The following is a 22,211-nucleotide window of genomic DNA, read 5'->3' as shown; positions in this document are numbered from 1 at the left end:
TTGCAATAAGCATAGTCATAAAAACAATGCAAAAGAGCAATGGCCGTGAAGAAGAAGAAGAAGAGTTTGGATTTGATATCCCGCTTTATCACTACCCGAAGGAATCTCAAAAGCGGTTAACAATCTCCTTTCCCCTCTTCCCCCACAACAGACACCCTGTGAGGTGGGTGGGGCTGAGAGACTTCAGAGAAGTGTGACTAGCCTAAGGTCACCCAGCAGCTGCATGTGGAGGAGCAGAGACATGAACCCGGTTCCCCAGATTACGAGTCTACCGCTCTTAACCACTACACGACACTGGCTTATGTGATGTGTGTGGCATTAAGTGTGTGGCATTAAGGCTGCTAACCAAAGCTGCAGTATCAGCTGCCAACAAAGGCCTTTTGGAACAAATATATATGGGGCACTCATGAAAGTGGCATGTGGGCTTCCTTGTTAAGGGGTTCAATAGTATAGGTGCCCCACAGTGGTGCTTTAAAGAAAAGACCTAGGATTTATCTTGCAAGCAAACAGTGCATAGGGCAGGCATCCCCAAACTTCAGCCCTCCAGATGTTTTGGACTACAATTCCCATCTTTCCCAACCACTGGTCCTGTTAGCTAGGGATCATGGGAGTTGTAGGCCAAAACATCTGGAGGGCTGCAGTTTGGGGATGCCTGTCCTAGGGCAACTGAAACAGAACTGAAGTGCCTCATTCCTTTTCAGGAACAAGCCATGTGGTTCTGCTGTGGCTTTAAGGATAGGCCTGCATAGAACTCACTGCAGTGGTGATGGGAGTCAGATGCTTAGTGTTTGCTCGCAGTGTGATAGGACTGTGACTGGTTCTCACCAATAAGTTTACTGGCCTAGGTCAGTGGGGGTGGGGTGGGGACATTTGGATCAGGGCCAGAAGCCAAGCTGCCAGTAACCAATGAGGGGGAAAGCATGCTGTCATAATACAGCAGTTCCAGGAAGGCAAATTTGAGTAGAGCCATAAGGCCACAATAAAGATTTAGGTCAGGCATCCCCAAACTTCGGCCCTCCAGATGTTTTGGACTACAATTCCCATCATCCCTGACCACTGGTCCTGTTAGCTAGGGATCATGGGAGTTGTAGGCGAAAACATCTGGAGGGCCGCAGTTTGGGGATGCCTGAATGAGGTCTTGCTCCCATTCTGTGGCACTGTTCCAAATTAGGAAAAGCAAAGTGTATGGGGAGATCCAATCACAGATCTCCCATTGAATGCTCAGTTTGGCTAGTCATATGCTATCACTATTGCTTGCTAATTGTTTCCATTGTTGTTAGCCTTCAATTCAGAATCAACAGGCTGGGGTACAAAGAAGCACATCCGCTGCAAAAAGTCTTATCTAGTGGCCTTGCGGGGGGGGGGGGAGTAACATTTTTGCCTTGTCATGGAACTTGGAAAGCTGAGCTGTTAGCATCAACATTTCCTCTGTGCTGAATATTTACCCCCTGCTGCATCATTCTGTTCTTTTCACGTGCTTTCTGTGCTCTCTCTGTTGTATTATGCTGGGTGTACATTTCATCATTTTAAGTGTATGCCACCTTGGGGGTTCTTATTGGGGTCAGAAGGTGGACCGTTTTTTGTTTGTTGTTTAAAGCAGCAGAAGAGAGAATGTTTAAAAAGAGAGGAGATGTGAAAACAACAGTCATTCTTGTACTGTCCAGTGTGATGTGGACTGCCCACAGACTCAAGCACCGCAGCCTCAGTTGATTTTCAGACTTTATATCTTTGAACTGTCCATCCTTCGATGTGCCTTAGCAAATTGCTGCACTTCAAATAATCTGTCTTTCAGCTCCGTTTTCTGCACTATTAATGTTTATGAAGAAGCATCTCCATTCCTGTATTTAACCATTGGCATTAACTCCCATGCCATTTTCTGGCCATTTAATTTTGTTCTTTAGAAGTTAGGCCTTTGGTGGGAAATTATGTTAAAGTGGGATTTGGAAGAGTATCGCATTAAGCCTAAGATTCAGTACAAACTTGCTTTCTTTGAGTCTATAAAAAAGCATCCCTGAATAGACATTTCATCTGACCAAAGTACAACTTTCCTGGTTTCCCTGCTGGTGGATAGGAAGAAATATGGTATCTTTGGTGCTTTTTATATAGAAGGCCCTCAATTCCTATTCCTCCCACTGCCAGCTAAAGAGGTTATTGTGGCTGCTGCTGTGCAAGGGGTTGGACTAGATGACAATTTGGGTCCCTTCCAGCTCTACAATTATTTGTTTCTATGATTCTATGAAAGATGTTCTCCTGAGGACTTAGACTTGCTGCCTGTTGGAGTAGTCAGTGGTGGGCTAATGGTCTGATACACTGTCAGCCAGTTTTACATATTCCAGCAATTATTTAACTGATAGGCACTCTACTGTTGCATAATGGAAACAGCTACCTGTGATCATAAATGGGATGTGTATAATGTTTCCAATAACAGCTGCTAATACGGTAACTCCCATTGGCAGGGAAGCATGATAGGTAGGTGATCAGTTGCCTTGAGCACTGGCCAGTTGAACAGGGTGGGTAGAGATGCAGGAGTGAGCAGGTAGGAGCAAGCAGGGGCAAGAGCAATGCTTCGAGGCTGTTGCTCAACCCCTTGGAGGGTAAATCTATGATTTAGCTGCAGCTGAAGAAGGGAAGGGCTCAGCTTAAGCACTGCTCCATCCTAGAAATTGTTGGTAAACATTATACATCAGTATACCTCCCAACACTGTTTAATGGCTTGCATCACATAACACCAAGTTTGCATCCTTTTTACTTCAGGTTCATTCCTCTACTACTATTCCTGTCCCATAGTCACAAACCTAGACTGAAGCTGCTTGTTCTATCAGCAACACAGAGAAAGAAAAGGAAGCATCCTGAGACTTGGCTGTTCTGATCCCCCTTGTCTGAGAAGGACGGCTCTCTGCCTACTTGCAGTTTCTAGCTGGTGCAGCTTGGCTGCCCCAGGCTTCACAGTGTCCAAACTCAGAGCAGAAATGTGCAAGTGGTTGCTCCTATCAGAAGCAGCCTCCTCTTCCTCTCATTAACTCCCCTGCACTCTGTGGGATGGTGCAATGCTGGAGATTGGAGCCAATCCTCCCCACTGTGCCATCCAGATCAAGAGGAAGGGTTCAAGCAAGCACAGGCTCCCACCAGAGGTGGCCCATCTCATTTTGCCCCTAGATATGTGCCACCTGCTCCCCCACACAAGGCTCACTTATGGGGTCGTGTAGCTGTCGCTCCTTTTTGTATTTTGCACTGATCTTCTTAGTATTATTATTTATTTATTTATTTATTTATTTATTTATTTATTTATTATTTTGCACCCCCTTGGCTCAGAGCCCTGTACAGGAGAACTGCTTCCACTGCCTTAATTTGGCACTGTTCTAGTGAGAGCCCCATGAGAAGGCCTCCGGAGGCCTCTGTGGGTTCTTGCGATACCTCACTGGAACTTGGAAGACACTGCCGCCGCTTCTCTTCACCACTCTGGAGGCAACAGTGGGGGGGGGTTTCTCTGCAGGAATTCCACCACCTGAGGTGACCTCTTCAGACTGTCTCATGCCCTGGCTCCCACTCATTCTCTTCTAGGGTGGGGTTTGCAGGTGAGCAAACTGAAGCAGCAGTGGCTTCTCCTTGTGATGATCACTGGCCTAAACCTTTTTGCCATACTCCTGAAAGAGAGAGAGAGTGCTAAGCAAGCTTTGGTGCAGGGTAATGGTTGCTTCTGCACTTTGCCTGTGCTCTCCCTGTGGAGCCAAACCCCACCGCCTATGGTGAGAGCAAAGGCAAGTGAGGGGAGCAGACACTACTTCCCCAGGTCCCCACACCTTCTGTCTCTGGGAGTTGAAAGCAAGCAGCAATTGTAAGTTTAGCTTAGCATCAGTGATCCGTACTCTGATAACTTCCAAGTTCATAGGGGCCAACTCCTAGGGACTGAGGTCCCTTAGGCTCCCCTAAAATATTTAAGGGGACTGGGGGCCCCCAAAGTTCATAGACATTGCCATTGAAATAGTGTATGTGTGTTGTGTCTTGTGATTGATTATGCTGTACCAGGTTAGACTACTGTGATACACTGTCTGTGGGGTTGCCTCTGAAATATGGCTTGGAAATTGCTGCTAGTTCAGAATGCAGCTGCTGGATCACCAACTGGGGTAGGCTTATTAGGATAATGTAACAGTGGTGCTATGCCAGTTGCATTGGCTCCCAATTTCTGAGCCCAAGTGCTGGCTTTGACTTTTAAAGCCTTTTCCAGCTTAGGACCCAGGATACTTTATGTGTCGGCCCAAACATTCAGAACTTCAACAGAACGTCTTCTGGGGGCGACCCCACAAACTGAGACAAGGCAGCTGCTCCCCAAAGAAAAGGCCTTCTCAGTGGTGGTGCCTCAGTTGTGAAGTGCTATCTGTAGAGGGGTCCACTTGGTACCTACTTTGTCATCCTTCCAGCACCAGGCAGACTTTTCCATTTCCCCAGCCCTTTTAGAGCTGATTTTAGCCCCGTGGATTCTTTTATAAGATCGCTGGGTTTTGTTACTTTTCTGCTGTATATTGTCTGCATTTTAATCCATACACACAAACTATACTGGGGGTTTCCAATGAGGGTTAATATAGAAATTCCTGTAACGAAATCATAATAAAATAACCTGCCATCTTCCTGCTCACCCCTTTCCCTTTGGGCAGCAGTTTCGGGAGCAAAGGGAGAGGGGAAGCTTACACCGCCTTGGCTGGCTTGCGGGTTGTCCCTGAGCAGTGCCATGGCATGGGGAGCACTGGGCTGCCCCACAGAGCCACCACGCCGGGAGAGCGTAAGCGAGGGAACCAGGGGCGGAGGCACCGGAGGCACGCAGGCATCTCTCTCCCGATCCCTGGGAAGCGTCCGGGGTCCAGCCCTTCCTCCACGCTCCCCAGCGAGAACAATGAGCCCTTGCTGCCTCCTTGGTCCGTGCTTCCCTTCTCTCCTCCTCGCGGCGGCGGAGCGGGGAGGGCTGTGCAATCTAGGGGGCAGCCTCCACAAGCCTTTCACCGAGGAACACCCCCGCCCCCCCCAAAAAAAAGAAATCACCGGGCCCGCCGGCCCAGCTTGGATGCCTCGGAGTCCCGGCGGCGAGCCGGGGAGGCGGAGCGGGAGCGGCCTCTCCTGCAGTTAATGGTCGCGACTCTGCGCGCCGCTGTTGACCCGGCGATGCTGGCGGCGAAGCAGCGCGAAGTGGGACGCCGCCGCCGCCGCGAGTTGAGCGCCAGCAACAGACGGAGCGCAGTCCCGCCGCCGGAGCGCCGCGCCGCCGAGCAATGCCCGACCCCCAAAGTCCGCGTGAGGCGAGCCTGGACCGGGCAGGGTCGCGGCCGCATGGAAGGGACGGCTGAAAACTTTTAGAGGGACCTCCCCGCCGCTCGCGCAAAAAGAAAGAAACTTTGCGAGGCCGGGAGCCGCTCCTCCTCGGGAGATGAGAGGCGCCGCGGGAAGGAGCCGGCCGAGAGCGCGATGGCTGCCCGTCGTGGGGTTCTGGCTGTGGCTGGGCGTCTCGGAGAGGGCGCTCGCCGCCACGCGCTACGCCATCCCCGAGGAGATGCCCAGGGGCTCTTCGGTGGGCAACGTGGTGGGCGACCTGGGCCTGGATCTCGCCCAGCTGCCCGCGAGGAACCTCCGCGTGGTGTCGGGGGGCGGACGAAAGTACTTCGAGGTGGACCTGGGCAGCGGGAAGTTGCTGGTGAGCGAGCGCATCGACCGCGAGGAACTTTGCGGGGCCCTCTCGCTGTGCGCGCTGAGCCTGGAGGTGGTGGCCGAGAGCCCGCTGGTGCTGTACGGCGTGACCGTGGAGATCCAGGACGTCAACGACAACGACCCGGCTTTCCAGAGCAAGCAAATGAAGCTGGAGATCAGCGAGTCGGTGACCCCCGGAGCGCGTTTCCCCTTGGAGAGCGCGCAGGACCCCGATGTGGGAAGCAACTCTCTGCAAACCTACCAGCTCAGCGCCAACCCGCACTTCGTGCTGGACGTGCAGACGCGAGGCGACGGGACGAAGTATGCGGAGCTGGTGCTGGAGAAAGAGCTGGACAGGGAGCAGCAGCGGGAAGTGCAGCTGGTTCTCACGGCCCTGGATGGAGGGACCCCACCCAGATCGGCCAGCTTGCAGGTGCTGGTTGACGTCCTGGATGCAAATGACAACGCCCCCGTCTTCAACCAGTCCATCTACAGAGCCAGCGTGAAAGAAGACACAACCTTGAACACCCTGGTTGTCCAAACCAGAGCTTTCGACCTGGATGAAGGCCCCAATGGGGAGATTGTGTACTCTTTCAGCAGTCACACCCCTGCCAGAATCCGACAGCTCTTTGCCTTGGACTCTGCCACTGGAGAACTGAGGCTCAAGGGGTTGCTGGATTTTGAAGAAGCCAAATCTTATGAGATTTCTATCCAGGCAAAAGATAAGGGTTCAAATCCTGCTGTTGCTCATTGCAAAGTGCTGGTAGAGATTGTGGATGTGAACGACAACACCCCAGAAATAACAGTGACATCGGTGTACAGCCCAGTACCAGAAGACGCGGCTCCAGGGACTGTGATTGCGTTGCTGAGTGTCACGGATCAGGACTCTGGTGACAATGGCCTAGTAAATTGCTTTATACCTTCTGGAATCCCTTTTGCCCTAAGCTCTTCCCTTAAAAATTATTATACCTTACAGACCAAAGGACCCTTGGACAGGGAGCTTGTCTCTGAGTACAACATCACCATCACAGCTCAGGATGCAGGCACACCATCACTCATGGCAGAAAAGCAAATACTGGTTAAAGTATCTGATGTAAATGACAACCCTCCTAAATTTCCACAATCCTCCTATGATGTGTACGTGGAGGAAAATAACCTTCCAGGGACCCTGATCTTTAACATCAGTGCCTCTGACCCGGATCTGAACCGGAATTCCCACCTTTCCTACTCCATCCTGGATAGTCACATGTCCTCGGGAGACTTGGCGGGCAGGTATTTTTCTATTAACCGGGAAAATGGCAGTATATATGTCCTAGTCCCCTTGGACCATGAGGGCACCATGGAGTTCAGGCTAGTGGTGCAGGTTCGTGATGCCGGCCTCCCGCCCCTTGCCACTAACATCACTGTCAATGTTTTTGTCACAGATCAGAATGACAATGCACCCAGGCTCTTATACCCAAACTCAAACAACAGTTCTTCGCTCTCAGAAGTAATCTCACCCACGGTCAGCCCTGGTTACATGGTCACCAAAATTGTGGCCTGGGATGCAGATTCTGGTTACAATGCCTGGCTCTCGTATTCCTTCCTTCAGGTCACTGACCCAGGGCTGTTCACTGTGGGGCTGCATTCTGGGGAGATAAGCACAGCTCGTTCTCTGCAAGAGGAAGATTCTCGCAAGCAAACATTGCTCATCTTAATAAAAGACAATGGGGAGCCTGCCTTGTCCTCCACAGTGACCCTCGCTGTAAATGTAGCAGAGACATCTAGGGAGACACTGACAGACTTGACTGCCGTGTCTACTACACCCCAAACAAAGAAGCACTTGACTTTCTATTTAATCATTGCTGTCATCTTGATCTCAGTGGCCTTCTTTGTCACCGTGGTTGGGGTGGGGATTTATAAATTTTACAAGTGGAGGCAATCCAAGGATATATTCAAAGCCTCCAGAAGCTCCCTTTATAGAACCCCGGGGCCTTTCAACCACATAGACACTGTGCGGAGTGGATTTACTCCTCCAAACTTCTACCAGCAGGTCCTCACCACGGACTCTCGCCAGAGTGAACTTCTGTACAAAATGCCCTTTACTCCCAGCCCTATGGGGAGTCGCCAGAGCACTATCACAAGATGTGACCCTGCAATATATAACCAGCTAATAAGCACAAATAAAAGGCTTCTGGTGTCCTCTGAGGTAATGTATGCTTGTTGTCCTTCTCCAGCAAAGTTGGGAAATCCCAGCTCTGAGCTTAAGTTGACTTAAAGGCAGACCATTCAATGTCTTACTACCCAGAAATAGGGTAGTTCCTGTAGAACACATCATTTTCCCTGTCTCCTGTCTCTATCTAGTGCTGTGTCATTTAATAGCATGATTAAGAGCAGCACCTGTTTAACTCCTGTGCATGTGTTGTTTCCTTCCTACATTACATGGAGTTGGGTGGTTCTTTCTGTTCTGCGTCAGATCAATGTGGTCTGCTGTTGTTGGGTTGCATAGTCATGCCTCTGAAGAATGATAGTTCCCAGTTAAGTTTATGTTTTATGAAAAATCATACGCAAGGAAACAGTAATGCTGTGTAAACAATAGGTTGGATATGTATTGGGAGGCCTTTTTGCTTGGGTGCTTCTTCAAGACGCTAAAGGGAGATCATCTGCAACACTTCCTTTGGGGCCTAGACTCTGGTGTATGTCTGTTTGATATTCATCTATGATGGGGTAGAAAAGTAAGACTTACTCCTTTTCCTTATACCTTGAGTGTGTATGGTGGAATTGAACCTATTCTCTATGTAGCCAAACATGAGTAGGAGTAGGATTAGGAGTAGCAGAAGAAGAGACTTTGGAACAGGGCTCTGATGGCTTCTCCTTCAGACTAATTTGTTAGGAGGAAATGGCACTTTCTCTGGAAGCAATGGCAGCAGCCTTCCAGAGAAGATGCTCTTCTATACAAAAGAGACTTCTGGAAAATAGCCTGAGCATGGATGCCTTTCAGGAGGAGGCCTACACACAGGACCAGCCACCAGGTGTGCACCCCCAAATTAGTTTACCTGGAGGCCGCAGCAGGTGGAGGCAAGGATGGGCAGCAGCATTGGGGTGGTGAGGACAGATGGTGCTCAAAGAAGAAGCTCCAGATGTCTGTGCTCCCTTGCCCTGATGCTGAGAAATGCCATTTTCATTTCCCCTGAGTGCTTCTGGGCCCCAATATAGCACCACTATGTTGAGGTAAGGCACAGAGGCCCTTAGACCATTAGAGAAGGTGGCAGCTGTTGCCACCTGGTTTGGTGCTTCTGTTCCCAATGAAGAGGCCTATGCTTTTTATTTTAAGAAATTGGGGGGTTGGGGGTATTACGCTGGGGCCTATGCTTGCCAGGGGACCTAGACTTTGAGCTTTCATTTAAAAAATGTAAGAGCCTAGCCCTTCTAGAAATGAAGTTATCAAGCAAAATATGTGAGTACCCTTCTAACTGAGCCAGCCCAGCTATCCCCACCTTTCAGTGTTTTGAGTGATGTCAGAGCTGTGACTGATGAGTAAGGTTTTTTTTGGACACCAGGCTATAGAATAACTGGTGTCTTAAAGAGCTGCCATTTCCCCCTTCCATCCAGTGCATTTTTCTGCCCTGCTTGTTTTATTTTCTAGTCCTTGGAATTTCTGTAATTTAGCCAATCTTTCTACAAAACAGGGTGCATCTTTCCTGTGGTGAGTTAGTCTAAGATCAGGTACTCACTATAAGTTATTTTCTGTAAATATTATTACACAATAAGTGTGGGTGGATGTTAAAGAATACCCCACTATATAGCAAGTGCAAAATGTGAAACGTTTGCAAAGAGGCTTGGGCATTCTGTCATACCAACATTTCTCCAATGAAAATAGGGACGTCTCATTCCATAATGATAATTTTACTATTTATATCCACACATCTTACTGAGTTGCCCCAGCCACTCTGGGCAGCTTACAACATATATAAAAACACAAAAAACCCCACGCTTCCCTAGACAGGATTGCCTTCAGACAGCTCACAGGCCGCAGAATATTGAGGGGATCCAGCCCCCTGCTTAATTGGGGGGGCTCAGCTCCCCCCCCCCCCATGGTTTCCCTGATCGGTGGGAGCTAGTAGAGATGGTACAATACTAAGATAATGTGTTCCCTGTTGAATGTCCAGGAAAACATAGGCAGCCCCATCTTAGGGTTCATATCAATAGACAATAAGTGAAAAGATAGTGCAATATGTTATTGTATGAAAGTGAATATGAACTAGAGATTTTGCCTGCAATCCAGAAAAGCTACTGTGTACAGAGGAGGAGGAGGAGGAGGACAAGTAATAACAACAACAATAGCCAGGTTCTTTCTCACAGTGCCTACAAAGCACGCCTACATAGCAACACCTACAAAGCAACACCTACATAGGTAAGCTTTTTCTTGACTCTCCCACCAGCTGCACAAGGCTATTGTGCTTTAGGGTTTCTGAGTCTCAAGGTTTGACCTAAAGTTTCAGGCTTTAGCTTTCTTCTTGGAATCACAAGTGGCAGGCTACTTCCATCCTGACTTAAATGCTGTTGTCTTGGTCTTGCTCTCCATCCCCATTCTGTCCAATAGTCTTCCCCCTAAAATACCAGGCATAGGCAAACTGCCTAGAAGGCATCAGATTCCCTTCATTCCCAGGCTCCTCTCATATTCTGATCACTGCTAACATTAGGTAGCACTCGTGTGACACTCATTTTATCTTGTTATTGTGTAACAGCAGAAGGCTGGCAGTGAATCTGTTAATTGCTGGGATTGTATGTACATGCTAGTTTCCTTTGAAATATTCATGAACGTTTTCACTATGAAGAGAGCACGTTGTGTGCCATGTTTGTAAGATTTCCTCACAGAGACCCAGTTCTCACCAAGATGGTTAATCTGTTTCTAGGCTGTACCACTTCAGATTGCAAATGAAACCAGAGTCCCCACCTGCAGTCTGAAGTGGTACAGCCCAGACTCAGGCGTACAACCTCAGTGAGAACTGAGCCAGAAGCACAATTCCTATACAGTACTGTAATTCCTTGGGAATGATTGCTGCACCAGTTTGAATCTGCAGTGTAGACACATGCTCAGGGTGCATTCTGCTACACAATTAGATGCTATAGGCAGGAAGTTGTTTTAGGGTACAGTGATAAACTGTGGCTTTTTGTGGAGAGGGTGCTGGAAGAAGGACCAGGAAGCCCAGAGGTTGCAAGGGTGAAGGAAAGGTTGAAAGAAAGAGTCTGGCTCCAGGGCAGATTCAAAGCACCCCTGGTAATTTGTGAATAGCTTTCAGGGCCATCATTTCAGTGAAGTGGTTTTGAGTCTTTGTACCTGGTTAATTTGGCATTTAGCATTTGGCATCTGATATCCGAACATGTTTTAGAGCAATGTGGTACCTAACCTTTCCGTTGTGTGGGAAATATATATATATACATTCTCAACAGTAATTGATATTTTGTATGTAGCTTGCTTTTATTTTATACCTTGAGTTTTAAGTTGCGCATCAACTTTTAATTAATTCATTATAGGTTTTTAATATGCTGTATTTTACTACTTGGTTTGGTTTGTGAGCCACCCAGAAAACTGTTATAGGGCAGCCTTATAAATGTAATAATAGTGATGGTTGTCGTGGTGTTAATTCATTGATAACTGATTAGTGATTTTGTCTGTAGTTTTTATTTGTTGTTGAGATTTAAATTATTATTGTTTATTATTACTATTCTTATGCCAGAAGGGTTGCATTGCTGTTATCAATTCATAATTAGGCTTTTTAAACTGCCATACATGTTTCTTTGCTTCAAATGGTTGACATGTGAACCCTGAGGTCCTTGGAAATTGTTTTAGCTACATTTTCCTACCCAAAATTACATAGTCTGGGAGATTGTTAAGAAAATGACTATGATCAGAAAAATAGGGCGGGCAAAAAAAACAGCGGAAGAGAGGTGTGTTTGTGTGTCCGTGTGTCCTGTCAATAGGCATTACGGTAGCAATTCCAGCACAATATGATGACCGTAAGCTGATGTACTCTTAAGACTGTACCAGATCCCACACTTAATCTGTACAGGCAGAACCATTAGTTTCAGTGTTTTTTAACAAAAGTTAGAATGATGTACAGAGGCTTTTCATTAGTAGGCCATCTGGTTCTAAAATATGCAAAACCAGGGCAGACTCTCACCAAATATAATCAGGGCTCCTTCACATATTACTGAAACAATGTGAACATTTATTGTGTTCATTACATTTTCAGTTGTGGAGGCTGTACTTATTAAAATCATATGTGTTTGAAAATATGTTGCAAGGGGCCAGGACCTGCTGCGCTTGTGCACTGAAATAAATGCAAGCGACAGCTTCATATGCTGTGGGATTTACTGCCAAACACAGTGGTCTTCTAGTTTGTAACAAGTATCCCTGAATTATAGGACGTTGAAATTGGAAAGAAGAAATCTCACTTTGCAAATTAAGATGAGCATATATGCAGCCAAAGCAACACAGGAGAATACAAGATCAGAAACTTTATGATTAAAGACATCTACTGTAATGCAATGCAAGAAAGTTACCATGTTTATTTTTCTGTAAAGATAATGGAGGACAAAGAGTGGAAAGAGCTGGCTAACATCATGCTGTCTAGCCATCTGCCACCGGATGAGATTTGACAGCAATAAACATACACAATCCCTGCCCAGAGACCCTACCCAAGATCTTATGGTGCCTTTCACAAATGAGTTTAGTGTAGGGGGATGGGAGCATGTAATGAAACTCATGTTGACCTCCAACGTTTAAAATTTCCCTCTTGCTTGCTTGTCTACAATCTTGAATCAAGAAAATAGTCGTCGACTGTCCACAAAGTCGAAAGCAATCAAACTTAATCACATTTCAGTTTTTGAAGTGAGATTTCAGTCTCCCGACTCCTCTCAAATCCCAATTCCAAGGTCCCCCATTTCTATTGTTCTGTTCAAATGTTTTCCTGTGCACCAAATATTTATTGTGCTTTCATTAAAAACAAGGGTTTAGAATACAGAATTTCTTTTCCGTTCCATTAAGTTAAGTGTGCATTGGGAACTGATTTGAATGCTTCTCACCAAACTGTTTCCTATGACGTTCAGCACAGTGTCATGTAGTATAATTCATGTGTGTTAGTTAAACCAACCCAAGTGGCTTTGCATCTTTCAAAGCCACTTTCCTTCGTAGCTCTGTGAACCAAGACTGTATATAACTAGTTAGAAATATTAGTATAGTATGCATGCTATTTGCGACTACATGGATTCTGAAAATAAATAGGATTGCAAAGTTGAAAATTATGTGCAGGTAAATCTGAAGAACTATCTGAAGAAGTGTGCATGCACACGAAAGCTCATACCAATAACAAACTAAGTTGGTCTCTAAGGTGCTACTGGAAGGATCCCTGACCATTACTAGTCCAAGTGGACTAGATGGGTGAGTTTAGGTTACATAGAAATCATAGCAAAGAACGGGAAATTGCATCCCCAAATGACTGCTATATAATAGTTGATTAGTGAGATGATAACTGTGGAAATAGATTTTTACTGCTTTGAAAGGAACCTGTAAACTGTGAGTCCCTGTGTACATGTGAGTCAGGCTCCTTCATGGAGTCAAAATGGATGTAAGAAGATGCATGGAAATGTATCAGGCAGAAGTGGGAAATGGAGGTGTTGACGGTTCCTACCCTCTCCAGGGCCTGTGACACAGAGAGATATTTAGAATCAGAGAAATTAACATTCCTTGGTTAGCAGAACAAGCAGCAGTTCCATCATCACTTACTTGTTAAGACTTTCTTGTCTGTTGATGTGAAGAGATCCGAAGTTGCTTCTTTGAAAAACATTGGCCGGGGATTAAGAAAATTGAGCATTGCTTGGTCCTGAAAGCTCTATATTGGAGCAACATCTTACTTAGTATGGCAATTCCGTATATAGGGGGACTCCACCCCATGCAACTATACTACAGCTGGGGCATTACAGTGGTACCTCAGGTTAAGTACTTAATTGGTTCCGGAAGTCCGTACTTAACCTGAAGCGAACTTTCCCATTGAAAGTAATGGAAAGTGGATTAATCCGTTCCAGACGATGAAAAACACCCCCTAAAACAGCAATTTTACACGAATTTTACTGTCTAACGAGACCATTGATCCATAAAATGAAGGCAATAATCAATGTACTGTACTATAAAATAAATAAAAAACAGTATTGTAGATGAAAAATAATAATATTTACAGTGGTACCTTGGGTTAAGTACTTAATTGGTTCCAGGGTACCCCATTCACACCCCGAAAAGTATTTAACCCGAGCAGCGATAGTGTGCGAAGCACCGATAGAGCGCTTCTGCGCATGCGTAAAGTGTGCAGATCGCTTCTGTGGATGCACGTGCAGTGGAACCCGGAAGTAAACACTTCCTGGTCCGCAGAGTACTTAACCTGAAAGTACTCAACCTGAAGCGTACTTAACCCGAGGTATGAGTGTATGTGACTACTGGGAAGTCACAGCTGTGGTGAAAAGGAGGCTTGCCTATAAAATAGAAGCTAGAAGTTTGCTGTTAAAATGAGGTGGGCGTCTTTGCCATGAAACATATGGTGGTGCACATTTTTTATGTCCCCAAATACCCAAAAGATTGTACCTTGGTCAGAACAAACTTTGCCCATGCCAGAGAGCATGTCTCTGCACATATCAAGCAGCTCACTCCAGAGGGAGTGGAGCAGCAGTGCTTTCCAGTATTCCCAGATGCTTGCATTTAAAGCGATGGGCCGTGTTTCAAAACCAGGTTTTAGTCACAAATATTCCTCTGGACAGTGGATCATTGCCCTATATTATCTGCACAGTACTCCTGGAGAAGAACCATCACCATAAATACATAATGTCTGTTTCATTTCTACTGTGAAGTCTCACACACGGGAGGTGCCCAGCTTCTCATCCATACATGATGCCACTAGGAGCAAATCCAGGTGCTCCTAATGCAAGCACATAAGATAGAGGACACCACTTTTTCAACAGCAGTGTGCCTCATCTACCTCTTCACTGAAGTCTACCATGACAACATTCAGATGGCATTGTCTACCTTTAGGGGGGAGAAAATACTTCTATTCATAGATTTCTTTCATGTTTTCCAGGAAGTCCATGAATCCCCTTGATCTGACCCCTTCCCTAATTGTTATCTTAGTTGTCTCCACTATGGAAGCTGTTTGTTGGGAACCTCAGGGACCAGGTTCTTGCTCATAAAACTCTTTTTAGCCTTTCTCCTCCTAACCTTTGACTCCAGAGGCTTAAAAATTTCCTTTGTGATGTCATGGTTTATTCTGTTTTGTGCACTGGCTGCAAAACTCCTGAAATTCAGGAAAGGATATATGGAGAGACTCTTAGTATACTCCATTTGGAGAACAAAGGCCATAATGGGAGTGAGCTTTGAAGTGCTCTCCTGCATCGGTTATTGAATGCCATTCATTTAAAGGAAATTCAGGCAGGCAGTCAATGGGTCTTTATCCAGCAAATGACAGTATATCACTTAATTGTGCAGCCACTGGTGTTTGTTGCATTCTATTTTTTAAAAAAAATATGGAAAATATGCAGTTTGCTGGTTTAGCTTATAACCCTGACCATTGCAAACAAAGGGTGTTCATTATTGAATTTAAATGCTTGTGACATTCATTAATGAACTCAAAAGCTTGTAATGACATAGGATTTATTGTTCATATAATTATCTTGGGAAATCCAGTCACTGACAGCTGGCGAATGGGCTCCCAGCTCTTCAACATTTGCACTGGCGCTTTAAGACCTCCCCCACACCATTGCTGGAGCTGGGGAGGGGGAGAATGGGTGGTCCATTGCAAACAGCCAGGCGCTTCCTTGATTCCAGGAGCCCTATATCTGCTTTGATGGACAACAAAGCTCCTCCCCTCTTGATTCCGATACGGACTAGGCACCGCCGCTGTTTTCTGTGGAAGAAAAACTGAGAAAAGATGCAGATGGTGCACCGCTTTCTCATCCCTTGCGCGATCTAACCCGGGATTCTGTGTTGCTTCCTTGGCTGTGCTGGAATCAGAGAGGACAGAGGTCCAGCAAAGGAAGAGGAAATTTGGGGGACATTATGCTGTCTCTGGAAGAAAGACTACTCCTGCCATGGCAAGTAAGAGCTTTGCTTTTGGTTTCTGTCTCTCTCCAGAGTGCTGGAGAGATGACACAGCTCCATTATTCAATTCCCGAGGAGTTAGCTCCTGGGGCCTTTGTTGGGGATGTGGCTAAAGACTTGGGTCTGGATGCTGCCCGGGTGGTCTCCCGACAGCTGCAGATCATGGCTGGCTCTGCCGAAAAGTACTTCGAAGCCAAGGTGCCAAATGGTGTCTTGGTAGTGAAAGAACGGCTGGACCGAGAGCAGCTTTGTGGGCCCAGCTTACACTGCCTGCTCTATCTGGAGCTCCTACTTGCAAACCCAACAGCCTCCCATCGTGTGGAAGTTGAGCTCCTGGATGTAAATGACAACGACCCAGTTTTTCTTACCAGTCTCACCCATTTGGAGATAGCAGAGTCTGCAATGCCAGGGGCCCGCTTCCCCCTGGAAAGTGCAGAAGATTTGGACATTGGCATGAATTCAGTCAGCACCTACCAGCTGAGTCCACGTGGACAATTCAGCCTCAGTGTTAAGTCACATAAAGGTGGCAGCAAGCCTGAGCTGGTGTTAGAGAAGGCGCTGGATAGAGAACAACAGCAGCGCTACCCCCTGGTGCTTACAGCCCTGGATGGAGGAGTTCCTGCTAAATCCGGGACAGCAAAGATTCTCGTGTCAGTCATAGATGCCAATGACAATCCACCTGTCTTTAACCAGTCGGTGTACAAAGTTAGCCTACTAGAAAATGCCCCCGTGGGGACCCTTGTGATACATTTACAAGCTACAGACAATGATGAGGCGGCAAATGGGAAAGTTTCCTACTCCTTCAGCAACCACACTCCACAGAAAATCCGGAAAATGTTCAGCCTTAATGAGGAGACTGGGGAGATACGAGTCCTGGGAAGTGTGGATTATGAATATGACACATTGTATGAAATTGATGTGAGGGCCAAAGACCAAGGGTCACCTTCCATGGATGCACACTGCAACATCTTAGTGGAGGTAGTGGATGTGAATGACAATGAGCCTATCATTAGGTTCACTTCCCTCACCACCACCATACCAGAAGATGCTCCCCCAGGTACCACAGCAGGGCTCCTCAGAGTCAGTGATGCAGATTCTGGGGGAAATGGAGAGGTACAGCTTCATCTCCCTGCAGATGTCCCCTTCCAGATTGTACCTTCCTTTAAGAACCACTACTCTTTGATCACCAGTGGCCCCCTAGATCGGGAGGAAATCTCACAGTACAAAGTTATGATCACAGCTACAGATTCTGGTTCTCCACCTCTCTCCAGTCAAAGAAACTTCCTTGTAAATATATCTGACCTGAATGATAACCCACCCCACTTCTCACAGCCTGCATATGAGACCCTCGTAACTGAGAACAATGCTCTGGGGCTGCCAATCATTTCTATATCTGCCTTTGACCCTGATCTGGGCCAGAACTCACACCTGTCTTATTCGTTAGTGGAGCATATCATAAATGGAATGCCCATTTCCTCCTATGTCTATGTTATGGAGAACGGCACTATCTACAGTGGCTGCTCATTTGACTATGAGCAAACCCAGCAACTGGCTTTCCAGATTCAAGCTAAGGATAATGGTTCTCCTCCACTCTGTGCCAATGTGACTGTCTCTATTTACATCATAGACCAGAATGATAATGCTCCTCTCGTTGTATACCCTGTAACCAAGAAGGGGGTCCTAGCCCAGCAGCCAGTCCCTTTTTCTGCAAAAGGAGGTTACCTGGTAACCAAAGTTACAGCTGTAGATGCAGACTCTGGGCATAATGCATGGGTTTCTTATAAGTTGCAGCAAGCCACAGACCCAAGCCTTTTCCAAGTCTCGTCATTCACAGGGGAGATCCGAACAGTCCGAGCCCTCCTGGAACAAGATGCCCCTTCCCAAGAGTTGGTTGTTGAGATCTTGGACAATGGGAAGCCACCTCTGTCTGCCACAGCCACTCTGATTCTTAATCTAGAGCATGAGCATGAGTTGGGCACAGCAGACCTCAGAGAGTCCACCATGGAACAAGAAGGGCTCTCTCAACTGACCTTGCAACTCATTATTGCTCTGATCACAATCTCAGGACTTTCTGCTCTGGCCTTTGTGTTTTTAGCTATGAAGTGTCTTAAAAGATTGAAAGGAAGACACTCAGATGTGGGTTGGACCAGCGACCTGAAGGGTAGGAACTCTATTCCTGTGGGAGGACACTTTGACACATTCTCAGTACGCTTGAGCCAGGAGGAAAAAATGGAATTCCCTACAGCCTTCATTGGAGGAGATGTTGTTCCTCCTTTTACCCTCCTAAGGCCTGGTCAGACCCACTTTTCAGAAGGGAGGAATTTCAGGATAGCCACACCAGTCACTCAGCGGGATATCAACAACACAGGCACACTTCTGGCCTGCAGCCTTTCCCAAGAGCCAAACGAGGTGAGGCATGAAATACTGTTCTATAACTATGTTGTGCAGCACCCTGTGATTCTGTAACAATCTCCAGGGATAGAGGTCACAGATGCAACGGCAGTGTCAGGCAGCCTTTGTGTTAAGGTGGTCAGTTTGTAAATTAAAAAGCATTTTGTTGGATTTGAGAGTCTTCAAGGGGATGGGCTATTTTAGAAGAAGCTTGGGAAGATTAGCAGTTGTTCACCCTGTGGATATTTGGCAAGCAGTAATGCTTTTAAACTACCGGTACTTAGATTTAGGTTAACAAGCAGCAAAAAGTTTCTAACCAAAAAATAAATCCAGCAGTTAAATGATTTTTCCAGGGGAGGTTGTCAAATATTTGTTTTTCTGATGTTTTTGAAAGCTTGGTAGAGAGAGGGGGAAGAAAAAGTGCTAAGGATCATAAGTCGGGAGTGCATCACGAATGGGGCACCCCATCTTAAGAAAAATGGTCCACTCACTGAGTCCATCACAGTTTTGTGATTCTGTACTTGGGTGTCGCATTATTGGAAAGTGCTGTTGGAAAGTGCTTTCTCTTTAACACTACAGCTTAAAAATTACTTGGTATGTGGGTTCCTGACATTCAAAGCCACACCATGGTCTTTGGGTTACAATGGTTCTACTTAGAAATACTGCTGCATTGATTGTGGCGTTCTAATTTTGGAAAGGCCAATGAATGGAGCTGGGAGGCCTTAAGCAATTTGGAAGATTGTGCATTCTTCACTGTGTGGTGGAGGTTCCCATGTCTGCATTTGAAAATGAACATTCTGAATGGGTCTGTTTTGCCTTGGTAATGCCTAAGAGTTTTAAATGCATTTATTGAAGCTGCACTGCAAAATGCTAAAGCACTTTCTGTGAGAGTTTCCCCCTATCTTTCGTCTTTTCCACTGTAACAAATACCTTTTTCATTGGAAGTGAAAAATCAGACCAGTTGTTAGACCAGAGAGACTATGATTCTGTATCCCCTACAGCTGAGAGTTTGTCTTTTGTTCAGATGAGATGGAATGAATCTAGCTAATGTGAACAATGAGGATTTGTACCGTTCATGCTTCCCGGACGTGCTGTTTCCTTGAGAACAAGAATCTGAGCTGCTAAACTTAGCTGCCAAAACCAGTGGCAAACCAGCCTCTTGAATAGTTACATTTAGGGTTGAGGTATGGGGGTGATCGGTCCTGGTCTCCCAACTTCATGTGCTGCAGCAGCTTTAAGAGTGTAGGTGGACTTGTCACTGGTGGAGAGTGGATGGAGCTGTCATCTAGTCAGGTGCTGATCCAGATTTTGGGGGGAGGGGGGATCAGCTCTTTCTGCCTTGACTTTCTTCCTCCGTCGCTATGGCTGTAATTCAGCTTCCCTCCCCCAATCCACCCCCTCAACTCTGACTAACATTCTGTTGCTGCAGCTAGGCAAGCTCAAAAGCTACTTTAACTCATTTGGAAGGAAATACCGAGGGATTTAAAAAACAGCATTCATCCAGGTCCTGGAGCCTCCTTATCCCTGGGATATCACAAAGACTCCTTCTGGAAGGGGACTTTTTTCTGAAATGGAGCCACATTTGTCCCGGCAACCCTCTTTCAAATGGCAAGTACTGGGTTTGTTTTTGCTGTTCAGCCGGGCGTTGGTTACAGGACAGATCCACTATTCCGTGGTGGAGGAATCGGAGCTGGGCACCGTGGTGGGAAAGGTGGCTCAGGACTTGGGCTTAACGGTGGCAGACCTTTCCCGTCGCAGGCTGAGGCTGGGCTCTGAGGAGAGCAAGAGGTACTTTGCAGTTAACTTGGCCAACGGTGCTCTGATAGTGAATGAAAAGATAGACCGAGAGACCCTGTGTGGAGCAAGCTCAGGGTGCATTTTGCCAGTCCAAGTAGTCATAGAAAATCCCTTGGAGCTCTTTCACCTGGAGGTAGAGATCCTGGACTTAAATGACAATTCCCCCTGTTTCCTCACTCCCAAGCTTGTGCTGAGGATAGCAGAGTCTGCCGCCACAGGGTCTCGCTTTCCACTGGAGAGCGCTCATGATGCGGACGTGGGGACCAATGCAGTCAGTGTCTACCGACTCAGCCCCAACCCCCACTTCTCACTTAATGTAAAGAATGTGAACGATGGGAAGCTTTTACCTGAGCTGGTGCTAGAGCAACCTTTGGACCGAGAGCAACAATCGGAACACCAGCTCATCCTGACTGCCTGTGATGGAGGGGATCCTGTACTGTCAGGAACAGCTCTGATCACCATTGTGGTCCTGGATAATAATGATAATGAGCCTGCATTTGACCTTCCTTTGTACAAGATAAGATTTCCGGAGAACATCCCTGTAGGCTCTTTGCTTTTCAGACTTAATGCAACTGACCCCGATGCAGGTTCTAATGGGGAAATACAGTATTCATTTGGAATCCACACATCTGATTCCATCCAGAAGTTGTTTGGCTTGGATCCCCACACAGGTGAGATCCGTGTCCAAGGAGTTGTGGATTTCGAAGAATCTCATTTTTATGAGCTTCATGTAAGGGCCAGGGACAAGGGCATTCCTCAAATGGAAGGCCACTGTGTAATCCAAATGGAAGTTGAAGATGAGAACGACCACCCCCCAGAGGTTCTCCTTACCTCTCTGGTAAACCCCGTGCCAGAAAACACCCCTTTAGAGACAGTGGTGGGGCTTTTCAATGTGCGAGACCAAGATTCAGGTGTCAATGGAAAGGTGAGCTTACAGATATCACCAAACTTGCCCTTTAAAATTAAATCTTTTGAAAACCACTATTCTTTGATTACCTCTGAGAAGCTGGATAGAGAAACAGTTTCTCGATACACTATCAAGTTGATGGCCCAAGATTCAGGGTCCCCACCTCTAACCACAGATGTCATCATCTTGCTGAACATTTCAGATGTTAATGACAATGCCCCGTACTTCTCTCAACCTTTCTACAACTCCTTCTTGAAGGAGAACAATCCACCTGGCTCTCTGCTATGCACTGTCGTAGCCTCTGATCCTGATGAGGGGGACAATTCCCGGCTCACATACTCAGTGGCAGGAATCCCGATTCAAGATGCTCCAGTCTCTTCTTTCATTTACGTCAACCCAGACAATGGGAATGTCTATGCCCAGCACTCTTTTGACTATGAAATGCTTCAGGTGCTGGAAATCCCCATTATGGTGCATGATGCTGGGTCACCCCAACTGAGCTCCAGTGTCACTGTATACCTCTTCATAATGGATCAGAATGATAACACGCCTGTTGTTCTGCACCCAGTGACTGGTCGGGAACTGTCCGCAATCCAGAGGATCCCTCAGTCTGCATCGGCAGGCTATGTGGTCACCAAAGTCACTGCAGTGGATGCAGACTCTGGCCACAATGCCTGGCTTTCTTACTCCTTGCTTTCCCAGTCCACTGACCCCTCCTTGTTCCGAGTGGCTCCCTACACTGGGGAAATTTGGACTGTTCGGGAGTTCCAGGAAACAGATCTCCCGGCACAGAAAATCCTTGTACTAGTGAAGGACAATGGAGAACCACCTTTGTCTACCACCGTTACCATCGTGGTCTCATTGGAGGATAAAGTGACTGAGGAAAGGCCCCAGTCTCGTGATTTCCTAACTCACCCCAAAGAAAAATCTGACCTAACCCTCTATCTGATTATTGCGCTGGTGGCAGTTAGCATCGTGTCCCTCGTTACGTGCATAATCTTGTCTGCGAAATGCTTTCGGAATAAAAAAGCCAGGGATTCTTCTTGCTGCAGCCTGAGTGGTGCTCCTGCCAGGGACGTTTTCAAACAATCCAGCCCTAAGCTTCAACTGAACTCAGATGGCACACTGAAATACATGGAGGTCACACTCAGGCCCACAGACTCCCAGAGCCAGTGCTATAGAGCCAGCTATTCTCCCGGCTCGGACAGAAGTGATTTCACCTTTATGAGGCCTGTGGATTATCCTCAACCAAGTACTCTGACAAGAGAATTTGACTCTTTCTTATCTCGTACTGATACACTGAACCATCCCAGGCAGGTG

The 22,211-nt window shown here is 46.8% G+C and overlaps 2 protein-coding genes across 25 annotated transcripts in view; both read left to right on the top strand.

Annotated features, from left to right (window-relative positions):
- LOC118079302 (protocadherin gamma-C5) overlaps positions 1-22,211 on the top strand; it is a 269,776-nt gene that overhangs the window by 211,084 nt on the left and 36,481 nt on the right. Inside the window, exon 1 of one of the 24 annotated variants that reach the window (XM_035103369.2) lies at positions 4,547-7,861. The exons of 22 other annotated variants lie outside the window; for them this stretch is intronic. In XM_035103369.2, coding sequence (XP_034959260.2) covers positions 5,417-7,861 — 2,445 coding nt within the window. In that variant the 5' untranslated portion in view covers positions 4,547-5,416. Of the gene's footprint in view, positions 1-4,546; positions 7,862-19,752; positions 22,209-22,211 lie in introns of those variants that run through there. One more of the 24 variants, XM_035103367.2, reaches the window with a different exon arrangement.
- Positions 7,868-18,266, top strand: LOC132592566 (protocadherin gamma-C4-like). The gene has a single exon (XM_060278113.1). It carries the CDS (start codon positions 15,755-15,757, stop codon positions 18,260-18,262), a length of 2,508 nt encoding a protein of 835 aa, XP_060134096.1. The 5' UTR covers positions 7,868-15,754; the 3' UTR covers positions 18,263-18,266.

The sequence above is a fragment of the Zootoca vivipara genome, chromosome 8 (assembly GCF_963506605.1).
Source record: "Zootoca vivipara chromosome 8, rZooViv1.1, whole genome shotgun sequence".
NCBI lineage: Eukaryota > Metazoa > Chordata > Lepidosauria > Squamata > Lacertidae > Zootoca > Zootoca vivipara.
Note: the sequence above shows the minus strand (reverse complement) of the source record. Positions and strands in the feature narration are given on the sequence as shown.

Bases quoted from the DNA above. Each gene is read 5' to 3' on its own strand.
- LOC132592566 (XM_060278113.1), top strand. From the start codon at position 15,755: ATGCTGTCTCTGGAAGAAAGACTACTCCTGCCATGGCAAGTAAGAGCT.